Source organism: Salvelinus namaycush, chromosome 6, assembly GCF_016432855.1.
Source record: "Salvelinus namaycush isolate Seneca chromosome 6, SaNama_1.0, whole genome shotgun sequence".
Lineage (NCBI taxonomy): Eukaryota > Metazoa > Chordata > Actinopteri > Salmoniformes > Salmonidae > Salvelinus > Salvelinus namaycush.
In genome coordinates, this window is record NC_052312.1 from 38,889,308 (window position 1) to 38,914,141 (window position 24,834).

A 24,834-nucleotide genomic window follows, 5' to 3' on the forward strand; every position below is an offset into this window, starting at 1 on the left:
CCAAATCACAGGCAGTACATTCCTCATCATCTACATTAACAGCAGTGAAGCATGCAGCCTGCAGTAGTTTCCAGAAACCACTAACACACTATCAACACAACGCTGCTATCAACCAGTTAATATCTGGTCATTGGGTCTTTGTACATTAAATGAGTTAGTTGTCAGCTCTGATATACCACCAGTTGTAACCAGTGTTTTCCTTAAAGGGCCTATGAGCACATATTGTGTTACTTCAAGATGGTACAAGCCTTCTATATTGAATTACACATTACTGACTGATAGGCTGTGTAAACCACTCACACATGAGGACAAGAGCCGGGAGGGTGGACACTAAAGCTAGCAGCCAATGAGTGTGAGGCGGAGAGGTGATTGACATGGCAATACTCCTATGAGAGAGGCAGGGAACACAGAATAAGCGTTGCTTGGGCCTGGCTGCTGCTAGGGGCTCCGTGCCTCCGTCACACTGCCATGGCAACCGGATTCGTTACCAAAGACATCTCAGCGCTCGCCACACGGTCACCTGAGGAGGATTAGGGGTGGTTGTGTAGTGATGGCTCATCTCGGGCATGTATTATTGATAGGCAAATGTCCCCAAACTGCACGCAATGTCCCCATAACACATAAGTAGAGGATGACTAAGCCAGGCCCCTCCTCGACATAATGTCCACCGGTGGGTTTTTCCACTCAGGGACAGTCAGGCTACTGGGAAATATGGGTTGTCCCTGAAAACAAACATGTTGTTTTCACTTGTTTCGTGGGCTCAGCTCGGACACAATAAACACGGTCAGAAGGGGAACTGTAGCCATGTCAGTCTAAATGCAACTACCAAAGTAGTATATAACATTATAATACAATGTTGTTGTTACTAGTGTGATTAAAGTTCTTTACTGTTTATTCAGAACTGTCCAGGCAATACTAACACCCATCTGAGTTGTCAGGAGGAAGCTAGTTCTGTAACACCCAATCTTCCCATCTCGCAAGACCCAGCTAGTATTGCATTACAGCAAGACAACGAGCACATGCACGCCACACACACACACACCACGTCAGGGCTTCTCGCTGTGGCAAGTGAAACGTAGGGGCCTGGAACTTTCCCTAACGCAGAAGAGAACCTGAAACCAACATGTAGAAGTGAATTCCTGTGGACAAGCCTTTCTCCAGAGCCTTAGAGCATGCTGATACAGAGTGCGTGTGTGAGAATGTGTGTGTTTTAACAGTGTGCACCCCAGGCAGGTAACTCTTACTGTTCAGCCTAATTGGAATGGCTTTCACCAGAGGACAAATTGTTTTAATTACATGTCACTGCTGTGGCCCTGGCCCCAGAGAGGAGGACTAACATGTCTCATTGCTCCGGAGCCAAACACTAAGAACCCCAGAGGGACTACGAGACAGCAGACACACGTGCACTGTAACACACACGTGCACGCACACAGACACACAGCATTGGCAGCAGGTAAAGTCACCTCCCTCCTTCTGCTAAGGGCCTCAGTGCCAAGGCTGCGACACAACACAGCATTTTACTCCCTACCACACTGGCTGGCTGCCTCTCAATCTAGAATAAACATACCCTCTTTACAGGCCGTTGTGTGTTCACTGAACCCTCCCTCTAGATATGTTTTACTGTCTGACCGACACACACTTGATATCTCAATATGGAACACAAAACCCTGCATAGGGTCAACAAAATGTACACTAGCAAGTCATAGGAATAATTATTGAATGATAATCTCCAAGGTACTGTTCCCTTATGACATTTCTTTAAGTAAGGCAAACAAACGCTCCAGTCTGGACTAACTGACCTTGCTCTGTCCTTCAACTCTAAAGTTACTGGGGTGGGGCCACACCCCTATTACATCACTAAAGTCTAATGGCCCTGATTTGAGCCACATGGGCCATTAAAGAAAGCAAAGGCTGAAAAGTGGACCTCATGGGCTGGGACAGACAGAGTCATGTTACCCACCCACAATTTGATACACCCATCAAAGAGCCAGACCAAAACCACAGCGAGGCAGCTGCTTTCTGGCGGTTGGGAAAATACTATTTTAAGAAAAATTGTTGAGGCCTGCAAACAAAAAAATGGACGTTTACAGAACAGTACTTCTAAATGCCACCAACCATCCAACCCATCTCTCCTAGAACTTCCCCCAAGGTGGTTTTCCACAGAGGGTAAAGAGGACATGCATGTCGACAATGAAGGAACGTTTTACAAAGGGCTGTGGTAGGATTGGCTACAATCAAGTCTTCATTCCAAATGACAGCTCTGTTGCATTTTAATCTTAAGTGATGATTAAGTTGGAGCTTTTATATAATACCAGGGTGGGGAGAATCGCTTTTGGAGTTCCTCCCACTCTCTCAGAGCTCAGTCTCTCTGCCTGTCCCGGAGTTGAGGGCTTTCAGATCTAATGAGCCGAGGGGTTTTCTGTCTGGGTCACCAGAAGAACCAGGGCACGTCCTGCCTGGGGTTCAGTTAGGCTGGCCAGGGCATACAGTCCTCTGGGAGAGGGGGAAAGAGCGAGAGAGGCAGCGAGGGACAGGGCTGAGAGCGAGAGAGGCAGCGAGGGACAGGGCTGAGAGCGAGGCAGGCAGCGAGGGACAGGGCTGAGAGCGAGAGAGGCAGCGAGGGCCAGGGCTGAGAGAGAGAGAGTGAGGGCCAGGGCTGAGAGAGAGAGAGTGAGGGCCAGGGCTGAGAGAGAGAGAGTGAGGGCCAGGGCTGAGAGAGAGAGAGTGAGGGCCAGGGCTGAGAGAGAGAGAGTGAGGGCCAGGGCTGAGAGAGAGAGAGTGAGGGCCAGGGCTGAGAGAGAGAGAGTGAGGGCCAGGGCTGAGAGAGAGAGAGTGAGGGCCAGGGCTGAGAGAGAGAGAGTGAGGGCCAGGGCTGAGAGAGAGAGAGTGAGGGCCAGGGCTGAGAGAGAGAGAGTGAGGGCCAGGGCTGAGAGAGAGAGTGTGAGGGCCAGGGCTGAGAGAGAGAGAGTGAGGGCCAGGGCTGAGAGAGAGAGAGTGAGGGCCAGGGCTGAGAGAGAGAGAGTGAGGGCCAGGGCTGAGAGCGAGGGCCAGGGCTGAGAGCGAGGGCCAGGGCTGAGAGCGAGGGCCAGGGCTGAGAGCGAGAGTGAGGGCCAGGGCTGAGAGCGAGAGTGAGGGCCAGGGCTGAGAGAGAGAGTGAGGGCCAGGGCTGAGAGAGAGAGTGAGGGCCAGGGCTGAGAGAGAGAGTGAGAGCCAGGGCTGAGAGAGAGAGTGAGGGCCAGGGCTGAGGGAGAGAGTGAGGGCCAGGGCTGAGAGAGAGAGTGAGGGCCAGGGCTGAGAGAGAGAGTGAGGGCCAGGGCTGAGAGAGAGTGAGGGCCAGGGCTGAGAGAGAGTGAGGGACAGGGCTGAGAGGGAGTGAGGGACAGGGGACAGGGCTGAGAGGGAGAGAGGCAACGAGGGACAGGGCTGAGAGGGAGTGAGGGACAGGGCTGAGAGGGAGAGAGGCAGCGAGGGACAGAGCTGAGAAGGAGTGAGGGACAGGGGACAGGGCTGAACGGGCTTACAGCTGGGCCTGGCTCACTCTCCATGAACCACATTAGTGGTGCCACATTAGCTGGCCCCATCCCTCGTTACCATCGGGAGCTGTTGAGCCTGTGAGTGACTCACAAGGGAACCCAGGAAGTTACAGTAGCATTAACCCATCAGGGAGTCATGTAGCTAAATCAGCTGTCCACATCCAGATCAATGGATAATAGATTTAGGAAACAAACTACATGCAGGCCGATACTTTACTGGAAGTGACCAGTAACAGCAGTAGATCTAACGGGACGGTGCTGGAGAAGTGGAAGCTACTGAATTCCTCATAATTCATAAGAACTTCAGTTTACAGTAGACCTACATAAATCACCAGATGTGATAAATGACATGGTAAAATAGCAGATACAGTGATAACCTAGGAATTGCTTGTTTGTTTATTTGAGAGTTATTACTACAAACTTGGTAACAGGTAATTAATTACCATGTGTTGAACTATTTGAAGTACAAGAAAGACACATGATTTCCTATCAAACATCCGGGAAATACAAATGGAAGCATTAGTACTGTAAAATAAAGTACTACCCATAACGCTTTACATAAAATGTTACATAGACCACCTACAGAAACCTCTCGACACCAATGTGGTTGGGTGTAGTCGGCCTAATAAAGACAAGATGTTGCTTGTACAGACTTGACAGCATACACCCAAACATTCAAAGCACTCCTCATACAAATGATTGTTCCTCTGACAGCAGGATGCCGGTATACTCCGCTGACAGACTGCTCTTTATGCTGTGTGTGTGTGTCAAGTTTTATTAGTCATATAGGATACACGTGGTATACACTGGCCAATGAAATGCTTACATGCAGGTTCCTTCTGGAGAATGCAACAATTGTTTTGTGTTTGTGCGTGCGTCCTACCGTAAGCCACCCCCCATGAAGTCCACAGCACAAACATGGACAGCCCATCAACGCCACCCAATGTAAAACATGGATGCTTGACGGTTGGTGTCCTTGAAGTGATTTAGTAGTTAATATTCACCACCGTTTCTGAGGTGCTGCCTGTGCCGATGTATGCTCCATCAGCATCACTGATATGGTTATGACCTCTTAACCAGGATGTAATTAAACAAAGTATGTTTAGTGGGGCAGCTAAGAGGCAGATGACAGGAATTGAGACTTTTGTGACAGAAGTATAGTAACAGAAAAGACTAAATATGTAAGCAAACAGAAACCAAAACATCTTCCTCCTCAATTTATAATGAGTGTTAGAGTTTAGACCTGATCTAGTACATTCTTTCCTGTTGCGCCTCTATTAGCATATCTCACGGTCATCTGACGAGGCTGGGTGTGTTACCTGGTTACCAACCTGAACGGCTGACACAGGAAGCAGGTCAGGGTGCCAACACGCAAACAGGTTTCAATGTCACGCACACAAGTACAGGGAAATTTCTTGCAAGCTCTAACACGCTGACCTTGCGTTGCAAAATAAATTGACAAATACATGTTAGTCAATCATTTCATCTAAACTGCTCACGCGCGTCAACGAACATCTGCATGGCCAGGTGAAAAATAGAACTTGGTTCGATTTTTGACGTGCTGCAAGTCCCACCTCTCCCATCTCCTCATTGGTTTTTAGGAGCATATACCCACGTGGGTGATTGAAAGATGAACCGCGGTCCACAGTCCAGTCAGTGGTGGTAATGCACCTTAAAGTTGGTTGCCAACCGACAAAGTCCGACGTCCACCACCATGACCATATTACTATTAGGAATAAGTTGACAAGTCATCAGGATATATTAGTATTTTTTATTTTAAAAAAGTAGCAGCAGCGTAAATTATGATTGTATGTGAGTGTGTGTGTGCGTGTAGTCCATATAAATGTGTGTGCATGTTAATGGTGTTGGAGTGTTAGTGTGCATAGACAGGGGTCAATTCATTTAGTCTGTGTATCCATTCTGTTAGCTATTTAGCAGTTTTATGGCTTGGGGATATAAGCTATTCAGGAGCCTGTTGGTGTCAGACTTGATGCACCGGTACCGCTTGCCATGAGGAAGCAGAGAGAACAGTCTATGGCTTGGGTGGCTGGAGTCTAATGGTTTTCCGGACCTTCCATTCACACCGCCTGATATAGAGATTCTGGATGGCAGGGAGCTCGGCCCCTGTGATGTACTGGGCTGTCTGCAACACCCTCTGTAGCACCATGCAATCGAGGGCGGTGCTATTGCCATACCAAGCAGTGACGCAGCTAGTCAAGATGCTATCAATGGTGCAGCTGTAGAACTTTGAGGATTTGAGGGCCCATGCCAAACCTTTTCAACTTCCTGACGTTGAGGGAGAGGTTGTTGTCCTTGCACCAGACTGCCAGGTCACCGACTTCCTACCTGTAGGCTGTTTCCTCATCACCGGTGATCAGGCCTACCACAGTCATGTCATCGGCAAACTTGGTGTTGGAGTCACGCAGTCGTGTGTGAGAACAGGGAGTACAGGGGGGGGGGCTTAAACACACACCCCTGTGGGGCCCATGTGTTGAGGGTGAGCGTGGCAGCCTGGGGTCAGTCCGTCAGGAACTCCAGTTACAGAGGGAGGTGTTTAGTCTCAGGGTCTTAAGCTTGGTGATGAGCTTTGAGGGGACGATGGTGTTGAACCCTGAGCTGTAGTCAATGAACAGCATTCTTACGTAGGTATTCCTCTTATCTAGGTGGGTGAGGGCAGTATGGAGTGCAATTGAGATTGCGTCATCTACAGATCTGTTTGAGTAGTATACAAATTGGAGTGGGTCTATGGTGTCTGGAATGATGGAGTTGATGTGTGCCATAACCAGCCTTTCAAAGCACTTCATGATTACAGAATGATGGAAGTCATCTTAAAATATGGGGATTACAGACTGGGACAATGAGAAGTTGAAAACTACTGTGACTATGCCTGCCATCTGATCTACGCATTCCCTGACAACGCGCCCTGGAATACTGTCCTGACCCGTGGCCTTGCGACTGTTTACCTGATTAAAGACCTTACTCACGTCGGTCTCGGAGAGCGAGATCAACAACCGAAGCAGCAACACGTAACATAGCACCTCTTTGTATAGGTATGTATGATATGATATTGGGGGAGACCATTTATTTTTCTTATTGATACATTGAACAAAAATAGAAATGCAACAATTTCTAAGATTTTACTGAGCTACAGTTCATATGAGGAAATCAGTCCATTGAAACAAATTCATTAGGCCCTAATCTTTGGATTTCACATGACTGGGAATATAGATATGCATCTGTTGGTCACAGATGCATAAAAAAAAGGTAGGGGCGTGGATCAGAAAACCAGTCAGTATCTGGTTTGACCACTATTTGCCTCATGCAGCGCAACATCTCCTTCGCATAGTGTTGATCAAGCTGTTGATTGTGGCCTGTGGAATTTTGTCCCACTCCGCTTCAATGGCTGTGCGAAGTTGCTGGACATTGTCGGGAACTGGAACACGCGGTCCTCCGTACACGTCAGTCCAGTGCATCTCAAACATGCTCAATGGGTGATATGTCTGGTGAGTATGCAGTCCATGGTAAAACTGGGACATTTTCAGCTTCCAGGAATTGTGTACAGATCCTTGTGACATGGGTCCGTGTATTATCATGCTGAAACATGAGGTGATGGTGGCAGATGAAGGACACAACAACGGGCCTCAGGATCTCGTCACAGGTTCTCTGTGCATTCAAATTGACCTTGATAAAAGGTAATTGTGTTCATTGACCATAAGCTTAGGCCTGCCCATACCATAACCCCACCATGGGGCTCTCTGTTCACAACATTGCCATCAGCAAACCGCTCGCCCACACAACGCTATACACGCTGTCTGCCATCTGCTCAGAACAGTTGAAACTGGGATTCATCCATGAAGAGCACACTTCTCCAGCATGCCAGTGGCCATCAAAGGTGAGCATTTGCCCACTGAAGTTGGTTACGACACGAAACTGCAGTCAGGTCAAGTGGTGAGGATGACGAGCATGCAGAGGAGCTTCCCTGAGGCGGTTTCTGACAGATTAGGCAGAAATTCTTCTGTTGTACAAACCCAGTTTCATCAGCTGTCCGGGTGGCTGGTCTCAGACTACCCCGCAGGTGAAGAAGCCAGATGTTGAGGGCCTGGGCTGCCATGGTTACACATGGCCTGCAGTTGTGAGGCCGGTTGGATGTACTGCCAAATTATCTAAAACGATGTTGGATGCAGCTTATGGCAGAGAAATTCTCTGGCAACAGCTCTGGTGTACATTCCTGCAGTCAAGCATGCCAATTGCACACATCCTCAAAAGTTGAGACATCTGTGACATTGTGTTGTGACAAAAATGTACATTTAAAGTGTCCGTTTATTGTCCCCAGTACAAGGTGTACCTGTGTAGTGATCATGCTGTTTAATACACCTTATTGATATGCCACATCAGATGGCTGGATTATCTTGGCAAATGAGAAATGCTCACTAACAGGGATGTAAACAATTTGTGCGTATGGAAAAGAGAAAATCTTTTTGTGTGTATGGAAAATGTCACTTTACATGTTGTGTGTATATTTTTGTTAAGTAAATGATTTTGGGAGAGACCATTTTCAAAAGAGTTCAAAATATTGGACGTCACAGGTCTGGGATTGACTTTACACAAACTTTATAATTTCACTCAGAAGAAAATTTGGAGACCTAAGTCGCAGCCTGCAGCAAGACCATAGTACTGGACCCGACTTGCTTCGAATCAGTTTCATCACTCATAGCAATGCAGATGAATGTAGCCTAGGCTCTAAACAACAAGGAAGAGGCTTATACCATATAACCATACACCACAAACCTCTAAGTGCCTTATTGCTAATATAAAACTGATTACCAACGTAATTAGAAAAGTACAAATAAAACTTATCATACCCGTGGTATACCACAGGTGTCAGCAAATCAGCATTCAGTGCTCGAACCACCCAGTTTATAAATGGTAAATATCAGCATGTACAACTAGAAGAAAATAGCAGGAAATCAAAACAAAAAACACAGGGACAACGTCCTCCAAAAGCTTTCATAGCCATCCACCGACAGGCCTATAGTTTTACAGGCATTTCAGGACAGCCATTCTTGCTCATGGCATCAGTGAAGAATACCCATATTTATAGAGAAGACACATCCCGTCCTTCTCTTCCCCAATGGAGTGGACGATAGAGCAGTATTTCAAAAACAAATCACTTGTTTCTGTCCAGGGAATGGGCTCCTTTGTTTGTCAATGGAATACCCACGGTTTTAATGGCTTTTAGGTAAAACATATTGAGCAGTAGGCTAAACTCAGAGATAAGTCCATCCACTATTGCAACAACCAATGAGAGAAGCGGTAAGAAAGAGCCTGAAGTTTAATTTAGACATAGGTTTATCTAAGCAATGGCGGAATCATAAACAGCATACATCCATGCCTGAAGTAGGAAAAAAGGCGATGAGGTCTCAAACAAAAATGTTTTGAACATAGTAGTATAGTTATTGCAATTCGTTATTCCAACAGTTTCTGGGCCAATTACCAAATTGGAAACATCATATGCACTCAGCTGGACATAGCATTCAAACACAATGCTGCAGACAGGCGACAAGGTGTCAAATGCTGGAGGATTAAGCCAATGAATATGGCCCAGAGAAACCATTTGTGTTGCTGAACAAGCGTAACAAAGGGGGCTACTTTGTTACAACTGCCTGTAAGGGTGATAACATACCGAAGGCTGGAACTGATGAGCCAGCGTGGACAACCAGGAGGATGTACTCATTGTAATGGCTGGAATGGATTATGTTGAACTGTATCAAACATATGGAAACCACACGTTTGAATCCGTTCCATTAATTCCAATCCAGCCAATGAGCCCATCCTCCTAAACTCAGCAAAAAAAGAAATGTCCCTTTTTCATAATCTCTCAAAGATAATACATAAAATTCCAAATAACTTGCATAAAAGGGTTTAAACAAATTGTTTCCCAATTTAATGAACATGCACCTGTGGAACGGTCGTTAAGACACTAACTGCTTACAGACGGTAGGCAATTAAGGTCACAGTTATGAAAACTTAGGACACTAAAGAGGCCTTTCTACTGACTTTGAAAAACACAGAAAGAAAGATGCCCAGGATCCCTTCTCATCTTTGTGAACATGCCTTAAGCATGTTGCAAGGAGGCATGAGGACTGCAGATGTGGCCAGGGCAATAAATTGCAATGTCCGTGCTGTGAGACGCCTAAGACAGCGCTACAGGAAGACAGGACGGACAGCTGATCGTCCTCGCAATGTCAGACCACGTGTAACAACACCTGCACAGGATCGGTACATCCAAACATCACACCTGCGGGACAGGTACAGGAGGGCAACAACTGCCCGAGTTACACCAGGAACGCACAATACCTCCATCAGTGCTCAGACTGTCCGCAATAGGCTGAGAGAGGCTGGACTGAGGGCTTGTAGGCCTGTTGTAAGGCAGGTCCTCACCAGACATCACCGGCAACATCGTTGCCTATTGTCACAAACCCACCGTCGATGGACCAGACAGGACTGGCAAAAAGTGCTCTTCACTGACGAGTCGCGGTTTTGTCTCACCAGGGTTATGGTCGGATTTGCGGTTATCGTCGAAGGAATGAGCGTTACACCGAGGCCTGTACTCTGGAGCGGGATCGATTTGGAGGTGGAGGGTCTGTCATGGTCTGGGGCGGTGTGTCACAGCATCATCGGACTGAGCCTGTTGTCATTGCAGGCAATCTCAACGCTGTGCGTTACAGGGAATACATCCTCCTCCCTCATGTGGTACCCTTCCTGCAGGCTCATACTGACATGACCCTCCAGCATGACAATGCCACCAGCCATACTGCTCATTCTGTGCATGATTTCCTGCAAGACAGGAATGTCAGTGTTCTGCCATGGCCAGCGAAGAGCCCGGATCTCAATCTCATTGAGCACGTCTGGGACCTGTTGGATCGGGGGGTGAGTGCCATTCCCCCCAGAACTGTCCGGGAACTTGCAGGTGCCTTGGTGGAAGAGTAGGGTAACATCTCACAGAAAGAACTAGCAAATCTGGTGCAGTATTAGGAGGAGATGCACAGCAGTACTTAATGCAGCTGGTGGCCACACCAGATACTGACTGTTACTTTTGATTTTGACCCCTCCCCCTTTGTTCAGGGACACATTATTCAATTTCTGTTAGTCACATGTCTGTGGAACTTGTTCAGTTTATGTCTCAGTTGTTGAATCTTGTTATGTTCATACAAATATTTACACATATTAAGTTTGCTGAAAATAAATGCAGTTGACAGTGAGAGGACGTTTCTTTTTTTTGCTGAGTTTATATGTCCTCCCACCAGCTTCCTCTGGGTCAGGGATGTTAGTAAAGTAGAGATATGGATGTGGGACTGAGGATCACCTGGAGGGAAGAGGAGGAACCTATTAACTCTAAGATAACAACACCTGAATAACGCATGTCAGTACGGTATTGCAATAATAAATACACCTGTTCAACAAAAGATGTAGGTCTGTATTTGTAACACCACACTGTATTTGTAACACATGGGCCATTAAAGAAAGCAAAGGCTGAAAAGTGGACCTCATGGGCTGGGACAGACAGAGTCATGTTACCCACCCACAATTTGATACACCCATCAAAGAGCCAGACCAAAACCACAGCGAGGCAGCTGCTTTCTGGCGGTTGGGAAAATACTATTTTAAGAAAAATTGTTGAGGCCTGCAAACAAAAAAATGGACGTTTACAGAACAGTACTTCTAAATGCCACCAACCATCCAACCCATCTCTCCTAGAACTTCCCCCAAGGTGGTTTTCCACAGAGGGTAAAGAGGACATGCATGTCGACAATGAAGGAACGTTTTACAAAGGGCTGTGGTAGGATTGGCTACAATCAAGTCTTCATTCCAAATGACAGCTCTGTTGCATTTTAATCTTAAGTGATGATTAAGTTGGAGCTTTTATATAATACCAGGGTGGGGAGAATCGCTTTTGGAGTTCCTCCCACTCTCTCAGAGCTCAGTCTCTCTGCCTGTCCCGGAGTTGAGGGCTTTCAGATCTAATGAGCCGAGGGGTTTTCTGTCTGGGTCACCAGAAGAACCAGGGCACGTCCTGCCTGGGGTTCAGTTAGGCTGGCCAGGGCATACAGTCCTCTGGGAGAGGGGGAAAGAGCGAGAGAGGCAGCGAGGGACAGGGCTGAGAGCGAGAGAGGCAGCGAGGGACAGGGCTGAGAGCGAGGCAGGCAGCGAGGGACAGGGCTGAGAGCGAGAGAGGCAGCGAGGGCCATGGCTGAGAGAGAGAGAGTGAGGGCCAGGGCTGAGAGAGAGAGAGTGAGGGCCAGGGCTGAGAGAGAGAGAGTGAGGGCCAGGGCTGAGAGAGAGAGAGTGAGGGCCAGGGCTGAGAGAGAGAGAGTGAGGGCCAGGGCTGAGAGAGAGAGAGTGAGGGCCAGGGCTGAGAGAGAGAGAGTGAGGGCCAGGGCTGAGAGAGAGAGAGTGAGGGCCAGGGCTGAGAGAGAGAGAGTGAGGGCCAGGGCTGAGAGAGAGAGAGTGAGGGCCAGGGCTGAGAGAGAGAGAGTGAGGGCCAGGGCTGAGAGAGAGAGAGTGAGGGCCAGGGCTGAGAGAGAGAGAGTGAGGGCCAGGGCTGAGAGCGAGGGCCAGGGCTGAGAGCGAGGGCCAGGGCTGAGAGCGAGGGCCAGGGCTGAGAGCGAGGGCCAGGGCTGAGAGCGAGAGTGAGGGCCAGGGCTGAGAGAGAGAGTGAGGGCCAGGGCTGAGAGAGAGAGTGAGGGCCAGGGCTGAGAGAGAGAGTGAGGGCCAGGGCTGAGAGAGAGAGTGAGAGCCAGGGCTGAGAGAGAGAGTGAGGGCCAGGGCTGAGGGAGAGAGTGAGGGCCAGGGCTGAGAGAGAGAGTGAGGGCCAGGGCTGAGAGAGAGAGTGAGGGCCAGGGCTGAGAGAGAGTGAGGGCCAGGGCTGAGAGAGAGTGAGGGACAGGGCTGAGAGGGAGTGAGGGACAGGGGACAGGGCTGAGAGGGAGAGAGGCAACGAGGGACAGGGCTGAGAGGGAGTGAGGGACAGGGCTGAGAGGGAGAGAGGCAGCGAGGGACAGAGCTGAGAAGGAGTGAGGGACAGGGGACAGGGCTGAACGGGCTTACAGCTGGGCCTGGCTCACTCTCCATGAACCACATTAGTGGTGCCACATTAGCTGGCCCCATCCCTCGTTACCATCGGGAGCTGTTGAGCCTGTGAGTGACTCACAAGGGAACCCAGGAAGTTACAGTAGCATTAACCCATCAGGGAGTCATGTAGCTAAATCAGCTGTCCACATCCAGATCAATGGATAATAGATTTAGGAAACAAACTACATGCAGGCCGATACTTTACTGGAAGTGACCAGTAACAGCAGTAGATCTAACGGGACGGTGCTGGAGAAGTGGAAGCTACTGAATTCCTCATAATTCATAAGAACTTCAGTTTACAGTAGACCTACATAAATCACCAGATGTGATAAATGACATGGTAAAATAGCAGATACAGTGATAACCTAGGAATTGCTTGTTTGTTTATTTGAGAGTTATTACTACAAACTTGGTAACAGGTAATTAATTACCATGTGTTGAACTATTTGAAGTACAAGAAAGACACATGATTTCCTATCAAACATCCGGGAAATACAAATGGAAGCATTAGTACTGTAAAATAAAGTACTACCCATAACGCTTTACATAAAATGTTACATAGACCACCTACAGAAACCTCTCGACACCAATGTGGTTGGGTGTAGTCGGCCTAATAAAGACAAGATGTTGCTTGTACAGACTTGACAGCATACACCCAAACATTCAAAGCACTCCTCATACAAATGATTGTTCCTCTGACAGCAGGATGCCGGTATACTCCGCTGACAGACTGCTCTTTATGCTGTGTGTGTGTGTCAAGTTTTATTAGTCATATAGGATACACGTGGTATACACTGGCCAATGAAATGCTTACATGCAGGTTCCTTCTGGAGAATGCAACAATTGTTTTGTGTTTGTGCGTGCGTCCTACCGTAAGCCACCCCCCATGAAGTCCACAGCACAAACATGGACAGCCCATCAACGCCACCCAATGTAAAACATGGATGCTTGACGGTTGGTGTCCTTGAAGTGATTTAGTAGTTAATATTCACCACCGTTTCTGAGGTGCTGCCTGTGCCGATGTATGCTCCATCAGCATCACTGATATGGTTATGACCTCTTAACCAGGATGTAATTAAACAAAGTATGTTTAGTGGGGCAGCTAAGAGGCAGATGACAGGAATTGAGACTTTTGTGACAGAAGTATAGTAACAGAAAAGACTAAATATGTAAGCAAACAGAAACCAAAACATCTTCCTCCTCAATTTATAATGAGTGTTAGAGTTTAGACCTGATCTAGTACATTCTTTCCTGTTGCGCCTCTATTAGCATATCTCACGGTCATCTGACGAGGCTGGGTGTGTTACCTGGTTACCAACCTGAACGGCTGACACAGGAAGCAGGTCAGGGTGCCAACACGCAAACAGGTTTCAATGTCACGCACACAAGTACAGGGAAATTTCTTGCAAGCTCTAACAAGCTGACCTTGCGTTGCAAAATAAATTGACAAATACATGTTAGTCAATCATTTCATCTAAACTGCTCACGCGCGTCAACGAACATCTGCATGGCCAGGTGAAAAATAGAACTTGGTTCGATTTTTGACGTGCTGCAAGTCCCACCTCTCCCATCTCCTCATTGGTTTTTAGGAGCATATACCCACGTGGGTGATTGAAAGATGAACCGCGGTCCACAGTCCAGTCAGTGGTGGTAATGCACCTTAAAGTTGGTTGCCAACCGACAAAGTCCGACGTCCACCACCATGACCATATTACTATTAGGAATAAGTTGACAAGTCATCAGGATATATTAGTATTTTTTATTTTAAAAAAGTAGCAGCAGCGTAAATTATGATTGTATGTGAGTGTGTGTGTGCGTGTAGTCCATATAAATGTGTGTGCATGTTAATGGTGTTGGAGTGTTAGTGTGCATAGACAGGGGTCAATTCATTTAGTCTGTGTATCCATTCTGTTAGCTATTTAGCAGTTTTATGGCTTGGGGATATAAGCTATTCAGGAGCCTGTTGGTGTCAGACTTGATGCACCGGTACCGCTTGCCATGAGGAAGCAGAGAGAACAGTCTATGGCTTGGGTGGCTGGAGTCTAATGGTTTTCCGGACCTTCCATTCACACCGCCTGATATAGAGATTCTGGATGGCAGGGAGCTCGGCCCCTGTGATGTACTGGGCTGTCTGCAACACCCTCTGTAGCACCATGCAATCGAGGGCGGTGCTATTGCCATACCAAGCAGTGACGCAGCTAGTCAAGATGCTATCAATGGTGCAGCTGTAGAACTTTGAGGATTTGAGGGCCCATGCCAAACCTTTTCAACTTCCTGACGTTGAGGGAGAGGTTGTTGTCCTTGCACCAGACTGCCAGGTCACCGACTTCCTACCTGTAGGCTGTTTCCTCATCACCGGTGATCAGGCCTACCACAGTCATGTCATCGGCAAACTTGGTGTTGGAGTCACGCAGTCGTGTGTGAGAACAGGGAGTACAGGGGGGGGGGCTTAAACACACACCCCTGTGGGGCCCATGTGTTGAGGGTGAGCGTGGCAGCCTGGGGTCAGTCCGTCAGGAACTCCAGTTACAGAGGGAGGTGTTTAGTCTCAGGGTCTTAAGCTTGGTGATGAGCTTTGAGGGGACGATGGTGTTGAACCCTGAGCTGTAGTCAATGAACAGCATTCTTACGTAGGTATTCCTCTTATCTAGGTGGGTGAGGGCAGTATGGAGTGCAATTGAGATTGCGTCATCTACAGATCTGTTTGAGTAGTATACAAATTGGAGTGGGTCTATGGTGTCTGGAATGATGGAGTTGATGTGTGCCATAACCAGCCTTTCAAAGCACTTCATGATTACAGAATGATGGAAGTCATCTTAAAATATGGGGATTACAGACTGGGACAATGAGAAGTTGAAAACTACTGTGACTATGCCTGCCATCTGATCTACGCATTCCCTGACAACGCGCCCTGGAATACTGTCCTGACCCGTGGCCTTGCGACTGTTTACCTGATTAAAGACCTTACTCACGTCGGTCTCGGAGAGCGAGATCAACAACCGAAGCAGCAACACGTAACATAGCACCTCTTTGTATAGGTATGTATGATATGATATTGGGGGAGACCATTTATTTTTCTTATTGATACATTGAACAAAAATAGAAATGCAACAATTTCTAAGATTTTACTGAGCTACAGTTCATATGAGGAAATCAGTCCATTGAAACAAATTCATTAGGCCCTAATCTTTGGATTTCACATGACTGGGAATATAGATATGCATCTGTTGGTCACAGATGCATAAAAAAAAGGTAGGGGCGTGGATCAGAAAACCAGTCAGTATCTGGTTTGACCACTATTTGCCTCATGCAGCGCAACATCTCCTTCGCATAGTGTTGATCAAGCTGTTGATTGTGGCCTGTGGAATTTTGTCCCACTCCGCTTCAATGGCTGTGCGAAGTTGCTGGACATTGTCGGGAACTGGAACACGCGGTCCTCCGTACACGTCAGTCCAGTGCATCTCAAACATGCTCAATGGGTGATATGTCTGGTGAGTATGCAGTCCATGGTAAAACTGGGACATTTTCAGCTTCCAGGAATTGTGTACAGATCCTTGTGACATGGGTCCGTGTATTATCATGCTGAAACATGAGGTGATGGTGGCAGATGAAGGACACAACAACGGGCCTCAGGATCTCGTCACAGGTTCTCTGTGCATTCAAATTGACCTTGATAAAAGGTAATTGTGTTCATTGACCATAAGCTTAGGCCTGCCCATACCATAACCCCACCATGGGGCTCTCTGTTCACAACATTGCCATCAGCAAACCGCTCGCCCACACAACGCTATACACGCTGTCTGCCATCTGCTCAGAACAGTTGAAACTGGGATTCATCCATGAAGAGCACACTTCTCCAGCATGCCAGTGGCCATCAAAGGTGAGCATTTGCCCACTGAAGTTGGTTACGACACGAAACTGCAGTCAGGTCAAGTGGTGAGGATGACGAGCATGCAGAGGAGCTTCCCTGAGGCGGTTTCTGACAGATTAGGCAGAAATTCTTCTGTTGTACAAACCCAGTTTCATCAGCTGTCCGGGTGGCTGGTCTCAGACTACCCCGCAGGTGAAGAAGCCAGATGTTGAGGGCCTGGGCTGCCATGGTTACACATGGCCTGCAGTTGTGAGGCCGGTTGGATGTACTGCCAAATTATCTAAAACGATGTTGGATGCAGCTTATGGCAGAGAAATTCTCTGGCAACAGCTCTGGTGTACATTCCTGCAGTCAAGCATGCCAATTGCACACATCCTCAAAAGTTGAGACATCTGTGACATTGTGTTGTGACAAAAATGTACATTTAAAGTGTCCGTTTATTGTCCCCAGTACAAGGTGTACCTGTGTAGTGATCATGCTGTTTAATACACCTTATTGATATGCCACATCAGATGGCTGGATTATCTTGGCAAATGAGAAATGCTCACTAACAGGGATGTAAACAATTTGTGCGTATGGAAAAGAGAAAATCTTTTTGTGTGTATGGAAAATGTCACTTTACATGTTGTGTGTATATTTTTGTTAAGTAAATGATTTTGGGAGAGACCATTTTCAAAAGAGTTCAAAATATTGGACGTCACAGGTCTGGGATTGACTTTACACAAACTTTATAATTTCACTCAGAAGAAAATTTGGAGACCTAAGTCGCAGCCTGCAGCAAGACCATAGTACTGGACCCGACTTGCTTCGAATCAGTTTCATCACTCATAGCAATGCAGATGAATGTAGCCTAGGCTCTAAACAACAAGGAAGAGGCTTATACCATATAACCATACACCACAAACCTCTAAGTGCCTTATTGCTAATATAAAACTGATTACCAACGTAATTAGAAAAGTACAAATAAAACTTATCATACCCGTGGTATACCACAGGTGTCAGCAAATCAGCATTCAGTGCTCGAACCACCCAGTTTATAAATGGTAAATATCAGCATGTACAACTAGAAGAAAATAGCAGGAAATCAAAACAAAAAACACAGGGACAACGTCCTCCAAAAGCTTTCATAGCCATCCACCGACAGGCCTATAGTTTTACAGGCATTTCAGGACAGCCATTCTTGCTCATGGCATCAGTGAAGAATACCCATATTTATAGAGAAGACACATCCCGTCCTTCTCTTCCCCAATGGAGTGGACGATAGAGCAGTATTTCAAAAACAAATCACTTGTTTCTGTCCAGGGAATGGGCTCCTTTGTTTGTCAATGGAATACCCACGGTTTTAATGGCTTTTAGGTAAAACATATTGAGCAGTAGGCTAAACTCAGAGATAAGTCCATCCACTATTGCAACAACCAATGAGAGAAGCGGTAAGAAAGAGCCTGAAGTTTAATTTAGACATAGGTTTATCTAAGCAATGGCGGAATCATAAACAGCATACATCCATGCCTGAAGTAGGAAAAAAGGCGATGAGGTCTCAAACAAAAATGTTTTGAACATAGTAGTATAGTTATTGCAATTCGTTATTCCAACAGTTTCTGGGCCAATTACCAAATTGGAAACATCATATGCACTCAGCTGGACATAGCATTCAAACACAATGCTGCAGACAGGCGACAAGGTGTCAAATGCTGGAGGATTAAGCCAATGAATATGGCCCAGAGAAACCATTTGTGTTGCTGAACAAGCGTAACAAAGGGGGCTACTTTGTTACAACTGCCTGTAAGGGTGATAACATACCGAAGGCTGGAACTGATGAGCCAGCGTGGACAACGACCTTTGTTCTGCTTATAGGCTAAATCGGAAAATGTTCTTAAACTTTTGTTTTATTAGGTAGTCCAATTTCGCCAATGTGCTTTGATTTCAAGGTCTATGTAAAAGTTGACAATGTTTTACATTTGATGACGACAGCTTGTGTGTTATGCGGAATTGTATGAAATCGTGCAAGAATTCTCAATTCAAATTGTTGCCATTTTGTATATGCAGACCAATTGTATAACGTTATCACTGTAAATAGTGCGTTTGACATTTAGTTACAATGTCGCAATCGCAGCTAATATTACAGTTAAGTTCACGGATAACCATTGCTTCGTTCCACAATGTTTCACGTTGCGGGACGAAGCAAAGACAAGCACTTCCCTTACCGAGAAGCAGTAGCTTGACCTCTCTTGCGGCTTTCTCCCCGTCGTCCCGCAGATTCCTGTCGATCATTTTACTGCGCTCCACCGCCGCCTTATCGTCCGTGCTCAGGGTACACCCCATCCTCAAGCAAATCCTCCGGACCCGAGTTTTGCAAAAATATCAAATATATACAGTACCAACATGCACGGGTTAAAAAGCGAGCCGCTGCTCCCCGAGACCCACACACGCCCTTGTGTGAAAGCTATCGGATCGCTTGGATTAATACTTTTTTTAAAGATAAAAAAAAAAGGACCACTATATTCCTATGCTTTCAGTCAGTGTAAGCTATTTCTCTCCTCGTGGCATAAATAGTTCTAAATGAAAACAGTTCCACGGCGAATTGCTCTCTCTGTCTCAGCGCGTCCGTCTTTCACTGCCACAGTGAGCTCTGCTCATTCAACTACAATTACCACCAGTTGGCTACACGAATACTTCCTGTTTCAGGTTTTTCTGTCAAAAATACCAGACTGACCTTTGAGTCAATATATTCTGGTCTTTGGAAATGCCTAATACTGTAAGTGACATTTGATATCACATGAGAAAACAATGTACTGTACTTTACTGTTTCTTGTCTGTGTATAACATATTATAGGGTACACTGGGGCCATCCCACTTCTGACACCAATATAGCTAAACCAAGGCAAACATGCTATTCACCCCCAAGAGAGACCTCAAGAGATATATTATACGGTTCATGCAGACTATTAGGCAACTAGGGTGTTATAATATATTTTCATCATCAAACCATGAGGGTTGTTAAAGGATACGTGATTTCTTATTCCACAGCCTTATTCTGTGATTCTAGTAGCCTACGCCTAAAGTTAATATACAAGTTACAGTACACATATAATGAATTAAAATATTTTTAATTCCAGAATAAAACAATATCAAAAGGGTATGCAACACCTGAGTTGTAGTTGCATTTCTGCCACCTGGTGGTTTTATAGAGAAAAGACTGATCTCCATGGACAGACTCCTTCTCCACCTTCTGATAGAGATACCATATGAATAGTCTGCATCACAGGAGACTGCTGAGGGGAGGATGACTAATAACAATGGCCGGAATGGAGTGAATGTAATGGTATCAAACATGTGTTTGATACCCTTCCATTTATTTATTTCCAGCCAGGCATGCAGGGAACATTTCCAGCATGCCTTTTACATAACCTTTTACTTTCAAATAGGGATGTTTAGGAGTACATGCAAAATAATGGTGGTGACCCCTGCTATTCTAATGGTTTCCTATAAACAGATTTCCCTTTGTGACCGCAGATACAGGCCAGGTGCTGAGGAGAGTAGAAGAGGTAGATACAGAATATAACGTGGTAGGAGACAGCTCCATACAGCGTTACAGCTTGGCTAATGGAAAGCCCATTTTCAACTAATCTGTTCTGGGTGATACTTTCTTCTCGAATGTCCGTGCCCAGTTGGAGGTGGTTCTCCACCTGTGGTCTGTCTGTTTTACAGAAAAGCCAGGAAGATGTGGTGATGGAGATGTTGAGCCAGGTCAGAGTGACCATCGGACCAGTGGCTGCTTTCAGGAAGGTGCTGATTGTCAGACGACTCCCCAAGACCGGCTCTGGGAAGATCCCTGTGCCAACCTGGTCAACAAGAAGCAATTCACCTCATCTAAATTTAGGATGAATTCAACAAGCCCATTGAATCATATTACAAAACGTGAGACATTCAGGCCCAATTTTAGGGATAGTTGCATAGAAATTAATAATGGTTGTTTCTGGACAACAAAGGTGGAATTATTCATTAAGATTCCTGTACAGCTGCCAATTCAGTTTTCTGGTGAGCCAGTTACATTTACGTCATTTAGCAGACGCTCTTATCCAGAGCGACTTACAGTAGAGTGCATACATTTTTATTACATTTTTACATACTGAGACAAGGATATCCCTACTGGCCAAACCCTCCCTAACGACGCTATGCCAATTGTGCATCGCCCCACGGACCTCCCGGTTGCGGCCGGCTGCGACAGAGCCTGGGCGCGAACCCAGCCCAGCCTGGGCGCGAACCCAGAGACTCTGGTGGCACAGCTAGCACTGCGATGCAGTGCCCTAGACCACTGCGCCACCCGGGAGACAAGTTGTTGGATAATTTTAATTCATACCACCAAATTGGATAAAAGCTTGAGGATCATATCACATATCAAATGTAATTACATTTAAACTGATTTAATATATAAAAAAGGCTACTGTGGAAGCGCCTGTCTCCACAGATCACTCCTACCATTGAGGACCCAGATGTGGGCAAGGACATTGAGGATGGTGAAACAGGAGCTGAGACCTGCTGGACAGTGACTCTCTCTAGGCTGCTCCTGTACCCTCTAACCTCTCACCTGGGCAGCAGTCTAATTAGCTATACTGTCCTTTGCCTGAGTTGTGATGCTGTGAATGAACATTATAACCTACTGCCTACCGTAGGGGGCCATCTTCACAAACCAACACTCGACCCCCAAGCAGTAAGCTATCCAACGGAATATGCTTAAGCCCTCAGCAAGATCCAAAATAAAAGATATTGTGATTGTAATGAACACAAGGGGAGACAGAGAACTGGTTTCAAGCACAGGGCGCAGCAGGTGTTTATTGCAAAGGACCACAGGAGGAGGCAGAAGGTCATACACAGGGGTCCAAAAGGGCAACAGTACAGGCAGGGAAAAGGCTAGTAACCTAGTCCAGGAGATCAGGCAAAAGGTAGATAACAGGAAATCCAATAGGCTAATGTACAGGCAGGGAATAGGCAAAAGGAATTGTTAGTGAGGCAGGCAAAAACTATCATACACGAGCGGCATAAATCACAGGGGGGGAAACCCCAGCGCGCAGAACAACATGTGTCACAATACAAACAATACATCACAGTGGTGGGATGCAAAGAACTGAACTAAAGAGTGTGTGTAAATGACATACAGGTGAGTGAACAGGTGATTATAATTCAGGTGATTGGGATCTGGAGAGTGAGCTGCGTTCAGGGGATCTAGGTGTTTGAGAGTGTGAGCTGGAAAGTGGGCTGGAAAGTGAGCTACGTTCAGGGGATCTACGTGTTTGAGGGTGTGAGTTGGAAGCAGATGTTACAGTGATATCAATTTAAAAAAATTTACTTGGCCATGAACGGGATCTTTTTCACTTACTAATACACTGGAGTCTTCAGTGGCCTCTCAGTTAAACTGCACAGGATCATGCTGGTGGCCATCTGGTGGAGAATACAAGTGAAGAGAACATAGTGATGAATACTCATTTGAAGCTCTGAACCCCTGAGTTCTTCGATAGCTCAACAGGTTAGTGCTGGAGTGGCAAGCCAACTCCAACACGGGTTTGAATGCTAGCTTTGCCGAAGATGTTTGTATTTAAGTGTTCTAGACTTGTCTGGTTAAATATCACGAATGAGCCCTTGTCAGGTCTCAGGAGTGGCTCATGAGGTATATGCTGGGTTTTACACACCCAGCACTTCAAGGTCACTTTTCTTGCAATGTGGGTTTGAGCCCCACTCAGTCTGTCTCTCCTTCACGGTGAAGTGGGAGGAGGTGTTGCTGGATCCAGGATCTGGTAAGTGGGCTGGGGTTGCCCAGGATGGTGCACTGGTAGGGATACCCCATAGGGGAGGGGTAGATGGGTGCACTGGCTCCCCTGCGGATAGTGGGGAGGAAAGGAGGGGCTATTAGTGAAGGTGAAGACAAACAGGGGTTGTCAGGACCCGGTGTGAGAAACAGTCACTAATAGTCGGCAGAACCCAGAAGATGAGGCAGACACAGCAGTACTAGAAACGGTGGTTTAATCAAGGTAAAAGATCTTCAGGCAAAAATATAAATCCACAACGTCAAAAGTAAAGCCAAGAGAAAAAAATGGATATCCTCCAAAATACAAAGAAAATCCACAAAGTGGTAAGAACAGCAGGGAAAAAACAAACCTCAAAAGACTAATCAAAAATAAACAAGAACAAAACCAGAGTACCTCTGGAAAATCCAACAAGAGAAATATAGGTTCACAGCATGGCTGGGGCTGGGTGCTAACATACAAACACAGAGCAAAGAACTGAGGGACACTAATGGTTTAAATACCTACAAGGAAATGAGGCACAGGTGAAAACAATAACTAGAAGGAAAAAAAAAAAAAAGGTTCAAAAAGGCGCAATGGGGACATCTAGTGACCAAAACCTGAATAGTCCTGGCCAAAACCTGACAGGGGTATTAGAGAATCAGAAAGAACAGGACAAGGGCTAACGCAGGCATCTACTACATGTGAGGCATGGGTTCAAATCCTGCAATTATTATCTTCAAGCCTCTGATCATTTGCATGGTTAGATATGATGTCATGTCTCAATGGGTTAATGCACACTCATTCAATTCCTAAACAATCAGCTCATTGACAGACACTATGCGCCACAGAGGTACAGCTCACAGCACTCTTTAAAAAAAAAACTTTGACAGCTCTTCCAACCTATGTGAAATGAAAAGCAAACGAGACTGATCTGAGAACCTTGCGCCTGTTAATAATCATGGCAGTAGTCTGAAATGGTAATGTTAGTCATGACCCCAGTCTTGCAATGTCATTAAATATAACTGCATTCACTAGATTTAATTGCATACATCTTCTCATGTCATTTATAATATATTGTAACTATTCCAAATTGTTTCACATGAAGAGAGGCATGTTTATGTGCCTGTTTGCGAAGCAAGGACCAAACATTGAAATAGGTTTAGAACTTTTATTGTGGAAATGGAATGGAGATGAGAATGAGAATTGGAGGGGAGGAAGCCAAGTTCTGTAGATGAAGGATCCAACAGGTGGACCGTAGTGTAATAACACATAATAACACATAGCTGTGGTAGGCTGCTGTGGTGATGGTGTCATTCTGAAGTATCTCAATGTGTGAAAGACAGTCATTTCAACCAATATTTAACTGACAGTATTTGTTGTTGTTGACAATTAACATTTGCTTGATCAGCCTCTTTCAGATCGCAGTTTATTATGTAGAATGCACATGCTGCTTTGGCATATTGAACAAGGGATCACACGTAAGCTTTTTTCATTGGCCCAGGTTTGTGCACCTGTTGTAGTGATTCTTCAAGTGGAGTTTGATGCCCTCCTGTGGATTAAATATATTTAAATAAAAATGTGTAATTCAGCAGATGCTCAAATCCAGAGCGATTTACAGGAACAATTAGGGTTGAGTGCCTTACTCAAGGGCAAATCAACAGATTTTTATTTAGTCAGCTCGGGGATTCAAACCAGAAACTTTTTGGTTACTGGCCCAACGCTCTTAACCACTAGGCTACCTGGTGCAAGTAAAAACAAAGAACAGGGTGTGGCAGGTCAGGGGGGCAGAGGAGGCTGGTGGGAGGTGCCATAGGAGGATGTACTCATTGTAATGGCTGGAATGGATTATGTTGAACTGTATCAAACATATGGAAACCACACGTTTGAATCCGTTCCATTAATTCCAATCCAGCCAATGAGCCCATCCTCCTAAACTCAGCAAAAAAAGAAATGTCCCTTTTTCATAATCTCTCAAAGATAATACATAAAATTCCAAATAACTTGCATAAAAGGGTTTAAACAAATTGTTTCCCAATTTAATGAACATGCACCTGTGGAACGGTCGTTAAGACACTAACTGCTTACAGACGGTAGGCAATTAAGGTCACAGTTATGAAAACTTAGGACACTAAAGAGGCCTTTCTACTGACTTTGAAAAACACAGAAAGAAAGATGCCCAGGATCCCTTCTCATCTTTGTGAACATGCCTTAAGCATGTTGCAAGGAGGCATGAGGACTGCAGATGTGGCCAGGGCAATAAATTGCAATGTCCGTGCTGTGAGACGCCTAAGACAGCGCTACAGGAAGACAGGACGGACAGCTGATCGTCCTCGCAATGTCAGACCACGTGTAACAACACCTGCACAGGATCGGTACATCCAAACATCACACCTGCGGGACAGGTACAGGAGGGCAACAACTGCCCGAGTTACACCAGGAACGCACAATACCTCCATCAGTGCTCAGACTGTCCGCAATAGGCTGAGAGAGGCTGGACTGAGGGCTTGTAGGCCTG

General features: G+C 46.2%; 1 protein-coding gene across 1 annotated transcript in view; it reads right to left on the minus strand.

Moving 5' to 3' along the window:
* LOC120049972 (guanine nucleotide-binding protein G(i) subunit alpha-1) overlaps nt 1-19,201 on the minus strand; it is a 33,570-nt gene extending 14,369 nt beyond the window's left edge. The window contains exon 1 of the mRNA XM_038996517.1: nt 18,741-19,201. Within this exon, the coding sequence (XP_038852445.1) occupies nt 18,741-18,858 (118 nt within the window). The 5' untranslated portion in view covers nt 18,859-19,201. The remainder of the gene's footprint in view (nt 1-18,740) is intronic.
* Between the last annotated feature and the right edge of the window lie 5,633 nt (nt 19,202-24,834).